The sequence below is a fragment of the Trichoplax adhaerens genome, genomic scaffold (assembly GCF_000150275.1).
Source record: "Trichoplax adhaerens TRIADscaffold_4 genomic scaffold, whole genome shotgun sequence".
Taxonomy (NCBI): domain Eukaryota; kingdom Metazoa; phylum Placozoa; class Uniplacotomia; order Trichoplacea; family Trichoplacidae; genus Trichoplax; species Trichoplax adhaerens.
In genome coordinates, this window is record NW_002060946.1 from 7,761,124 (window position 1) to 7,774,144 (window position 13,021).

The following is a 13,021-nucleotide window of genomic DNA, read 5'->3' on the forward strand; positions in this document are numbered from 1 at the left end:
GGCTATTCAGTTAGTTATGTCAAACAGACTGAAAATAATCTTAATAAATATTGCTTTGCCTAAATTAAATGGGATAATTCATGAAACTAAACTATTGAGTTAGTTTTAATTAGATGCACCTCTATTGTGAAATTTTAATATTGGTTGGGCGGGTACGTGCTTTAAGTATTTTAAAAATGTTGACAAGTGACGTAAATGCGTTTGAAGTAAGTTTTTAGATTTATAGCTCTTATACAAAGGTCTAATTAGAATATTCTATTCATGTATAAGTCAGATAAATAGATCATTACCGGTAGCTAAGATGATTTTAATATCTGTAGCGCAATCATTGTTAGTGCAAGCCAATATTTATGTGTTCGTGATATCGTATAGCATGCTTATAATTCATTAATTAATAACATATATTACATTTCAAGTAATAGCTTTACAGATTTTATAAGCCTGATTAGAATTAAAAAAAAATATTATGATTCAGCTATTATATGCTGAATTCATTTCTCGGATATCACACCCGATAAGTTCCTGTTTTTTATTTTGCAAACAGTTAGTTTCAACTCAATTCTCCGAAATAACCATTGAAGTGATTATTACGTAGCTAAAATGATAATTTTAGACATATAAATGGCAGCTTTCAAGGCATTATTGAATAGAATACCAATTCATTAATGTGATAAAATCCGATCACGAAAATTCCAAAGTTGTAGAAAATTAGAACTTAATTAGATCTAATACAAAAGACAATGTATACACAGCTCTACTCTAGCCGAATACTACTACTGAAAAACTTCTAGAAGAACAATCAGATAATCTAATGTCTCCTGCTTTTATACTCTCCTCAGCTTTAGCAGCTACAATCAGCATAGCAGCATTCTACCATATTTTACACATATTCAGCTTATTATTAGTTACAATATTTTACAGCAAAGTCTAATTAATCCAATATGGAAAAGATTACAGTATTTTTCTAGACATACATTGTTCCTACCACTAAAAGCAGAATGAACTAAGCATATCCTAATATATGATTTGCAATTCTATTTCTACCTCTAACCTTATTAGTAACTCAAAATATTACTGTATATAGCCCATCTATAGTCAAGCATAGAGTTTATTCTTACAGTCTATAATTATGGCTACTAAATATATATCTTGAGATATATATAGAAAAGACACTGCCGTGCTTCGTAATAAGCACGGCTAATAGCCTACAAGCAATTGAAAAATTTTTAAGAGAAGTCCTGTTTGAAATACTTTAGATAAGTTGTCATGCTGCCATTGGGCACTCATCTAAACATGATTGTTCCACGTAGCCTTAGCTCTGGATATTAATTAATTTAGATAAATTAAGAATATGCAGCTAGGTTTTATTGTTGGTTTTTGTAATAATTTCAGCTAATAACAGTACTTATGTGTTAGGAAGTACAGTGATAGTACGCGATGTAGAAATGCATATCTTAATAAAGTAAGTCTTAATTAAGGCTTGTGTGATAAAATGGCTCCATTATGCCTGTACTATGTACTATAGAACGATACAGGTGATAGTCATACTGATTATTGTTACTAAGAAATATACTGATACGATTGATGACTCATATGTAGAGGAGTATTTAATTGTAATTTATATAAGTCGTATAGAATTGTTATCGTAGAGGCTAGCCGATAAGAATAATTGGCTTTAATTGCCAGTAAGTATTACAGTATTTACTTTTATTACTTATTGTTCAAGTCAATCATCCGGTTTCTTTCACGCACTTTCAACTGTTCTTATAAGGGGAAAAATTTTAATTTCTTAACCAATAGATGGGTACAATAAACGCTAACAATATGGTGTTGACTGTTTGTAACACGCTAGAGATTTTGCTCTACTTTAATAATGCAGAATTTTGAGTTACCGTATGGCAAACCTAGGGTTAAACAAGCCATGAACTGCAGTTTTAGACAATTGCTCGCATTTAGTAATAAATTTTATTTCTCTGCTTTGCTATTGATTAGTTTTATTGTCCAATTAGACGACGCATAATAAAATACAGCAGTATTATAAAGAAAGGTTAGAATAACAGAGTTTTACATCGGATTTCAGATTATGAAATTTTATTTAACCATGTCATTATGCATTCTTTTATATGTATTGCTTTAAAAAAATAATTTCCTTTGCTAAATAGACGGCTTAATGAAGCAAAATCAGTTCTTATATACCAAACCGGTATGTAATACGATATACTCAAGCATTCCAGATAAAATTAGTGATTGAAATGAACACCTAGTTTTGCTACATTATTTAGTGTTACTATGAAAGTATGAATTATTTTATTCAGGTAATAAGTCATATGTCAAAAACAATTGCCATCTATTATTAGGAATCGTCAATATAATACCAATAATGGGATAGAGTTTGGAAATTTTCCAATTATTTTAACTAATAGTTGATTATATGCGAATGGAAAAAATTAAAATCCTCAGCTACAGGTCTTATTTCGAAATTGTACTTCTCAATATTAAGTACTTTCAGCCCTAATAATATCAGTTTTTTATTCTTGTATTTTACCTTCGTGATTAATTTTCTGAATACCGGGCTACATTAGTAAATTTATTGTTAAACATAGTTTTGCTGTAAAATAGCTTTGCAATAAGAGAAGGTAATGTACGATCATAAAGTCGATTCCCTGAACCACATATCAGGGAGCAATGTTTACTCTTTCAGGAACACTTTTCCTATACTAGTAGACTACAAACAGACTTGCACATCTCGTATCTTACGTTAAACACTAATCTTAAAAAACTATCTTTATTATACGATATATCGCATTTATATATACTCTTTTACAACAGCAAAGACATCTTAGTTAGCAATACTAATGTTGAAACCTGCTAATGAATCAAAAGCTAATTTATCTACTGCTATCTAATGAAGAAAACAGTATTTGTGAAGATAGAAATCAAATGACTAATACAAAATTGTCAGATTATAATATGTCCTATTACGGAACATTTCTGCGATAATCTACAATCTACCATAAGTAAGTTACAAGCACTGTGATTTAAATTGTAAGAAGATTATTCTCGATTCGCTAATTAAACTACTAATTTTCAGTAGGCTGTATCTATATATAACAGCATAAAAGCTATTGTCATACTTAAAAATCACGTATCTAAATTAGAAACTCTTTAAATAAGGAAAAATCAACAAAATTATCGTAATTTAGATATTTCTACTCTAATTTAGATATTATAGTTTATAGAGCTGTAAAAAGTTTGGAAATACTTTGATTAAAAAATTCGTCATTAACTCATGCTTAATTGTATCTAAGTATCAGTTTTGCTAAAAATACTACAATAAACGAGAATGTATATTAGAACCATCATTGCAATCATCTATTCTACGCAAATACTTTGCAAAAGATCGTGATGGAGTCATGTTGTCAGTTGTAATAGAGAGCTGATACCATCATAATCTATTACAAGATTTAATTTACATTGATTGGATGTAATTTAAAAAGTGCCATATACCAAAGATAATGGCGAAAATTATAGAAATGTATAATTTTCATTTAATTATCTTGACTTCTTAATTTTTGAAAACATTCCACTGACTGTGAGTATGTTTCCTGTTTGATTTGTAGAATTAATTGAAATAAATAGTTCGATTAAATCTTACAAAAGAGTGGTTAACATAAATATTTCTTACTTGGTAAGTAATATTAAAAATTGTAATTATTTTTTTTAGCTTCATGTAGAATAGATATTGCGTTCACCATCAGCATAAAATTTTGAAATGACTCTAAAAGTTTAATTTTAAAAAAATAAAATTGAATTTCTGTGATAAGGAATTCTAATGCTAACCAGGAACTACAATAAGAGATAGAATTATCTATTAAAAGGATTTTTACGTTAGATAAGAATTCTTATCAAGGATCTGATACGTAGTGATTGGAGCAATATCGAAAATCCGAGATATTAAATATTTAAATCAGCTAAGTTATAATTTATTGCATACTGATGAAGGTGGAAATGGCATGAATGACCCTTCTGCAGATGTTTCGTTTTCCTTTTGTGTTAGATTACAAAGTTTTCACACATTGTAGTGACAATATCCATCATTTTTTGTATGCCACCTATGTATTAAAACTTAAGATAGTAAGCACATATAAATTTATATAGAATACCGTTGAACCTATAAAGTCACAGCATCAGCTTATCTATTTCTATATAACTAAGTTAAGGTATTAAGTTACGGCTAAATAAAATTATAGCTAGTCTAATTGGCGACGTATTATTTTTTTCTAGTTTCTTATGGATGAAAAGATCGCTATTTTTTATGTTATCCAACAGAGAACATACTGAAGAAATGTAGCTAGTGGCAGGATGGCTTGCCTTAGCTGATATACGTATCTCGAATTGTAGACTCATAATGTTAAGAAATCTGAAAAATCATGCAAATATTAGCATAGTCTGCTAGCCCACTCATCAAAGTCTTAAACTATAATGTAATCAATGTATGCGTAATGATGTTCTATTCTAGTACGGGACGTATATAAGCTTTACCGCAGCAGCAGAGAGCACTGTACGAGTATTACCGAAGTTGCAAATATAGTTTATTGGACATGAAATTCGTTGAAGATAGTACTAGCTGACATCCTATTTGTATACGAGCAGATTCGTGCTTTAAAGTCGTAAGCAAAGAATTAATTTCTGGTACAGTTCCTTCATGAGCCACTTTATTGAAATTTTAGACTTAATAAATTGAGAAAAGTAGAAAACGATGATATCGAAATTTTAATGCAGTACTTATCTACTTCGAAGGTATTTTTTACTTCAGTATCTTTCCTATTTAATACATTTGATTAAGTGAGACCCTTAAAGCAGACTAAGCTAATTCGTCGAACGATCAAATGATACACCACTAAGTATCAGATCAATTGTGATGTACGGCTAAATTAAATAGATTGATTCTAAAGTATTTCTATATCTTCCCCTTCTATGACTAAGGGTAATTAAAAGCCGGACATTGAGGTTTTTTATATGTATGATGATACTTTTAAGATTAATTTAGATTTTAAATTCTATATTTTTATTGCTAGGTACATATAAGTGAGAAGAATTCTAGGATCGAAGTTGCGCTTAGTCTGACATATGCCTACATCAAAAACTTGGTAATTCTTTTCTTAAAAATTTTACATAAAAATGACTTAATTTAAACTTACCGCTAAGAATTGATTGTGACATTTTAAAGCATGCTTACAATTTTCTATCTGAATTCACTATATAATAATTGACTAAAATAGTATAGCACCGTCAAAATTATTCCTATTCTCTGTTTAAGCATTGGAAAATTAGTAATCCTTATTTCAACGCAATATAGGATAGGGTAGAAATACTAGAGGCATAAAATCAAAATCCTTTAATATCTAATTTTAAAATATTGTGAAACGTATGCAGCATAAAGTAATTTGTCCATTTTATAAATTTGAATAATTTAGAAAGGCAATTTTATGTTCGGATCTACTCCTTCTGATGTTAAGATTTAATTTTATATGTTAACGAAACTATGGATAGCTAGATAGCATTCTATGCATACATAATAAATAGCAAAGACATTATACTCAAAAACTAGCTATTCATACATCAAGTTGATACATTTTAAAGTATTCAGATATTATCATGTGACTTATACATGAAAACTGGCATTCTTTCGAAATAAGCTGACCATTATACGACAATTCATTGGACGATGTAAAACTTATACTAGCTATTTGACCTTTAAACCTTCATCATAAATCAGCAAGCCTAAATTTTAAATATGATTACCGGTAATTAAGCATCATACTAATTAGAAAGTGACTTTAAACGGGATTAGAATTATTTCGATTGAAATCAAATGATCATTAATACTGATTTATTCCTTTGTAGTACCTCTAAATTTGCTACTCAAATCTGAGGTAGACCTAAAAAATTATAACAACGGCCCTACCTGTAAGATGATTCTTGCAGCAAAACGCTATTTTCTACTTATTACGGCTATAATTTAAACAAAATAAAAAATAAAGTTTTACAGAAATATCTTACTTCGATACATATGATCAATTCATAATGATATAAGCATCAATTGTAGGTGATAACAAGAGGGTCTATGTTGAACTTTATACAAATTTGATAATTCTACGGCCAATTTATTACTTCCATTTCATTTACGAATTTAAATCATTGCCTTCAATATAAAATAATTATCGGTCTTCAAATTTCTAGCGCTTTTCTAAGATAGTCTATGCCGTGTATTTAGTTCGTGTCGTTAGCCATATGGATTGGCGTGCATTTTCCAGGTTTGATAGATAATTACAATTTTGAAACTAGTTATCTTAAAACGTACTAATTAGACGTTCCATCTGTAAATCTTTTATTAAACCTACTGATATTGCAATTCAATATGTATCGACAAGAAAATAAACTAATTCACAGATTATAATCTTTATAACTAATTATTTCAAGTTACTTTCGTATATGTTTATAAATCAAAACTTTAAAAAATTTTTATCTCAAAAATGAAAGTCTATTTTTGTTTGCCGACATAAATAATATTATTATGCAATACGAACCAGTATAAATGTAAAGGTAGCTTTTGGTTAGTCTAAGTAGAAAGCTTAGTTGCAGGCTTCACTGTGTTATTTTTGGCACGATTAAAACTACTAGTGCCATTATCTCGTAGCGTGGGGTTACTGCCATGTCTTTTCGTTATCAATGGTATTGATATTCGAGTACCAATGTTCTTGTCTATGCAAATCAATAGGATTGGGTTCACCACAGATGTCATGACTGTACTGGAGGCAGCAAATGCAGCAAGGAGGAACAGAAATATGTTAGTTCTCAATAAATCTCGAATATCAATTCCAGTAACAGCCGTTCCTGATGCCATTGCAAAGAAAGGCCATGTCATCAATCCAAAAGCGCCAGTAATTGTGATAAGAGTTTTAACTAGATCCTTTCTTTTAGAATTATTTAAAAAAGTCATATTTCCACTCGAAGAAATGTCTGAATGCGAAATAGTATTCATACGTGATCTTCTAACTAAATAGCGATAAATTTTAAAATATAGTATTAACATCGCAACTAGTGGAACTACATATAGCAGTGACGTGATGGAGAAGAAATAAATCAGATTAGACATTCCGCGATTAAGTATAGCACAAGATTTGTCTTCTTCTGATATAACACCAGTTACATATACTAATGGTATAGAGAATGTAATACTAATCAACCAAATCAACACTATAACCCTCTTACTGATGATTAACTTTTTAGATTGATAACGTGTTGATAAAGATTTTACTATAGTTTGATATCGATCGACACTAATGGCTACTAAACTCAAAATAGAAGCCATATATGTTACACCAGTAACATAGGACAAAGTACGACAAATTATATCGGCTATAACATAAGGTAAAGGAAATGAAGATATAAACGGTAATACAGTAAATATGATCCCCGTAGCCAGATCGGAAAATACCATATTAGCAATGTAGCGGTACGTCGATGATCTTAGTAAGTCTTTGCTTTGAAAGATACTTCGAATGATACAAACATTTAATACCAAAGCTACGATGGCAGGCAATACGAAAAGCCGTTGGACAATTTGAAAGATTTGAAATGTTGAGGAAATATTAGGAGCAAGAGTTTCATTTATAGTCACCAACTGCACTCATGGTAATTCGTTTGATAAATGAAATTGTGAAAATTAAAAAAATTGGCAGATTACACGGTCATCACATATTAGAAATTATCAGTTTCTAATTTACATAAAAATTCATATTAGGTAGTATGGGCTCATTTACGAATGGAATGATTTAGAACTCGCTATTACTTTAAGCACTTCTTTTTTGAATTTACACATTGTTTCAAGTAATGAGTAGCTTTGTCTGCTCTAGTTACTATTACAATACTTTTATGATAACAGTGCAATCAAAATTTTCTTTTGTAATCAAGGTAAATATGCAACTACAAAAACTATTTGACCTCTATACTCTGCTGTACTTTTGTGCCAAAATTACAAAATGATCAAAGGCTTTCCTGCCTTAGGAATACTTCGCCTTAAGGGATAGCATACCATTTAATCAATCGGGCGCCAAGGAAATTACCTGTTAAAAATATCTCTTACAAAACAAAATAACAAAAGGGAATATAAATAAGTGGGTTGTCACAAAACAGCTTTGCAACAAGATAACGTAATGTTCGATCAATAAATCAATTCCTTGAACTACGTATCAAGGAACGATATCTGCACAATCAGAAACACTTTTGCTCTACTAGCAGACTACATAAAAACTTAGATGCCTGGTATTTTACGTTAAACACTAACTTCAAGAATCCACTTTATTACACGATATACTGCATTTATATGCTCTTCCTAAATAGTTCATGAGTTATAGTTAGTACGATTAACTTTGGAATCATTCACTGAATTAGATATTAATTTTAGCTACTGCTTCCTTAATGCAGACAACATTATTTACGAACGTAGACATCTGGTGACTAATACAGAATAGTCAGATTATGATATGTTCTATCACGGAACATTTCCGCGACAATTTACAATCTACCATAGTAAGTTACAATCACAACGATTCGAACTGTAAGTAGATGATTTGTATTCCCTATTATAACTATTAATTTCAGTATGTGTATATATATGTCACTGTCAAAAAAGTCAGTGCTATATTAAAACACAGTATATTCAAGTTAGAAATTAATTAAATAAGGATTGGCTAACAAAATTATCTTAACAGATATTTCTACTCTAATAAAGTATATAACACTGTTACATGGGCGTTTACAATATAAAACATGTTTACAAAAACAATACCACAGGAGTGAAAAAGCAAAATTGCAATTATAGCATACGCTTTCATTAAATTAGCGCTAAACATATGTGTCAGTAATTAAAATTCTGAATAACCATGTTTGCATTCGTAACATTTTAAAATAAAACAGCCGCAAACACTAACAATTAAATATATCGCTGTTGGAATTGAATCGTAAATGATAAACTCTGATCGACACAGTATAAATGATTTCAGTATAGTTATCATGTATTTTTAAGAATTTTAAGCTGCGTAATGGATAATTTTAAGTGATACAAGATAATAATCATAGATTTTCAGTTGATAATATTATTGGAAAGTTCCGGACTATTAGTATAAGGAAGGCAAAGATAACGTAATTATCCAAAGAAAATATAAAAGTTAAGCAAAGTAGTACACGCAATGGCCGAGTTAAATTGGCAATTATTCCAAGCATTCAAGCAGTCATTTCTAGATTATCAAAATGCTCAGAAATTCATAATTCATGATGCTTAATATCGATGACCACTTTAGTGAAATAACACCACCATCTAAACGTTATTTCTTAATTAGATACTGGCACAAATTAACTTTAGGTGAAGGTAACGTCCTTAAGCTAAATTTTTGGACACCTGTCTATTACAAATATCTTACTAACCTGAATATCCTGTTTGGTGTGCGTGCTTGCATAGTGTATATAACTAGCCACTGTAAAAGAAGAAAATTTCGTTAGAATCTTTTTATTAACTATATTGCTTCAAATTAAATACGAGCCGTCTAACTTTAAACAATTACGATTCCGTTGCTATTTAACATTCATAGAAATTTCTTATTGAAAAAATTCTCTGCTAATTAAGCTATTACAAACTAAAAATTTAATCATCTAATGACTTCCAACACAAAATAAAATTTGGTTCAATTTAACATAAAAGTAACGGCCTATCTAAAGTAGGGGAATATTTAAGGTGAAGGATTACTCATGTAAACTTTATTAATTTTATCTTAAATTATCACTGAGTTATTTGATTCTATAACATTCTTTATTAGCTGTTAAGTTCATGCTGCATAAGATTATATTAATCAAGTAACTTACTTAATCATAAAACTATTCTTACAATAAAACACCGAAATAGCTACATTAATTGGAATTTGAATCATATTGTACATTTGTTGGCAATCTGATCGAGCAAAGTTTTCAAGAAAGGAGAAAATCTCATTTAAAGAATAACTTTGCAGATTCTAATGCGGTCATTGACTTGATTATATTAATTTGAGTAAAACTCATTTTATTCGTTATTATTAATTGTTAGTAATGTATAACTATAAAAGGCAATCTATGATTTTTGCTTCATTCAATCTTATTTATTTTATTTTATAATTCTTAAAATTTATAGTCTAACTTGTAGAATATTGACTAACGATAAAATTCATCATTCTATTAAATAATGAAGTTTCATTTCGCTGCTGAGCATCGCTTGTTAATATCATTTCGGAAAATCTAATGCTTAAAAAAGAACAATTGTTCACGTTCATAATTTTAATTGAACGCTTTAAAACAATTATTGAAGATCTCTTAAGCATAATTCACTAAAAATTTTGTCTGATGATGATATTTACGACGTTGATGTAAAAATGAATAAATATGGAAAATATATATGTATCGCAAGTTTACTTTGATATCAAGGTCATATTAAACCGATAGGTTTCAGAATAATTTCTATGTTTAACTATTACATGGATTTGTCATGATGCAATATGTTGGCTCAATAAAAGGCAAAATAATCAAGATAAAGTGGACATATACTTATAAGATAATAGTTAAAGAAAGGAATTAGAAATATTAATTACTTTTCGATACTTATGAAGACTAGAATTTTGAAATTTGTAATGTCATCAGTGCAATTCAGAAGCCTATGATCTAAAGAATCTTTTGATTTACCTAAATTGTATGGTATTGGAGTATTAATAATAAATTCGCTCTAGAACAAGGATAATAAAAGAAAACAATAGATATTAAGGAGCAGTAAAATACCCAAAAAATCGATATTACTGGAGGCTGATTAATTACTGTAATTGTAAACAGTATGATCTTGTATCTGCAAAGTAGTGAGCAATTCTCAGCTAATCTCATCATCTGCAATTTTTATATTGGTTAATTAGAATTATTAGTACATTATGACCGTGCATCAAATCCAGTAAATTTCCTGTGGCATGTCCAAAAATACCGTTGAAACGGCTCTATCCCTTCATAATACCTTTCCAAGTAAATTCCGCAAATTTTCACGAAATGAACTAAAATCTTAAGGAAATGAAAGAGTCTACTGTACATTAGAGTAATGTAACTTAGTATTGTGATTGTAGACTGTTATTCATGCTTAGTATAATGTACGGTAGCGTAACTTCTATATTTATCCTAAGATATATTTGGTAGCCATAACTGTAGACTGTAGAGGTATAGACTCTATGCTAGAGTACAGATGACTATATACAGTAAAGTGTTGAGTTACTAATAAGGCAATAGGTAAAAAATAGAACCGTAAATCATATATTAGAATATGGTTAATTTATTATACTTTGGCTGGTGTGAATAATGTCTACGTAAATACTGTAGTCGTATCCATATCGGATTAGTGATGGTCCGCAGTAGAATGGTGTTACTAAGAATAATTTAACTATGTGTAAAATAAGGTAAAAGAATGCCGTACGGATTGTAGCTACAAATACTACGAAAAGTATGAAAGCATGCAACTTTAGATTATTCAGTTAGTTCGTTGTAGAAGTCTTTAGTAGTAGTATTCGGCTAGACTAGAGCTGCGTGAAGTTAATCTTTGTATAAGATTCAATAAAGCTCTTATTTTTCTAAAGTTTGGAATTTCGTGATCGGTATATATCACAATTAGGTACAGATCATAATTGAAAGTGATTCTTTTCTTCAGTATTTCGATTAATAGTTTTCAATAGCTTGCTACATGAATCGTAATCGGAAATTACATTTCCGCTATTGATAAACATCTCAAAATAGATTGAATAATTTTAATTTGTAGACACTTTCTTATTTCTGATCGCTAAATTGAAATTTTAATTATTAAATCAAATGGATTTTTATCAATTTTTTTATTGAAGTAATTGGAAAAGGCTACTTTATAGAAATTTTCGATAAAGATTTACTGCTGCTACCATGACCAGTTAAGAAAATAACTGCTAATAAGTGTTAGATCGTAGTTACAGCACGCCCACAAACTATCGTAGCATAACCTTTTCTTAATATCCTAAGATGCATAGTTAAAATAAAATAATGAATGAAAGAAGCATCACCTTATAATCTATTACTAATCGTAGGGTATCAAGACATAAATTTAACATTCTATAAAATTATCTATTAGCACAGACGTATTATAAAGTATAGTGGTTATTGCGTTTATGAATTTCCTCTATACAATTTCAATCTCCTCAACGAAGGCTCACATTTCGATTATATTTCGGACCAAGCTTAGGATAAGAAATTGCCATAAAAGTACTGTTCAATTGGTGCAGTTTCGAAAGCAATCATTAGGTTTAGTGAAGCCTGAGATCTTTCTTAAGCTTAAGAACTCATATTAATAATGCATACCTCGATATTTAATAGTTATTCGGAGCACTTAATTTATTTCCGCTCAAAATTTTAACATCGAAGTCATCCCTTTATTATCCAATGATTATTTCTTACTCGCCAGTCTAATTGCCATTAAAATTGATATACTGGCAATTAATAGAACCATCTTAATTAAATTTGGATTCACTTATAGTTCAGTTTTGATGATTAGATCTTAATAAGCAAATTTTTCGAATAAAGTAATGCATTCCTTTCAATTCTGCCTTAGGAGTTAAATTATCGCTAAAATCATCTAGTCTTCGTTGTGTAATCGGATTTCCAATCGAAAATCAGTCTGGCATTAATTACATTTTATATCTATTAAAGTTTTTTACTGACTCAGTAGGTCAGCAATATATTGATATTGATAATGCTTTCAAATAATAGTTAAAATTTTCTTCTATACAGATCAATAGAAGCTATAGTTTTACAATAGTAAATAAGTTCATTATGTATGGACAATAAGACTATTGCTGCACTACGTTGTTTAAGATGACAGAATTTATAGAAATCTTCTTGCTTACAATATGTCAGTGTTATGTCTTAGAAAATGCCATTA

The 13,021-nt window shown here is 29.5% G+C and overlaps 1 protein-coding gene across 1 annotated transcript; it reads right to left on the bottom strand.

Moving 5' to 3' along the window:
• Positions 1–7,219: 7,219 nt before the first annotated feature.
• TRIADDRAFT_24356 (uncharacterized protein) lies at positions 7,220–7,612 on the bottom strand (the record flags this gene model as incomplete). Its single annotated transcript, XM_002112199.1, has 1 exon — positions 7,220–7,612. A coding segment is annotated over one exon (393 nt), but the record flags the coding sequence as incomplete, so codon positions are not given.
• Positions 7,613–13,021: the final 5,409 nt, after the last annotated feature.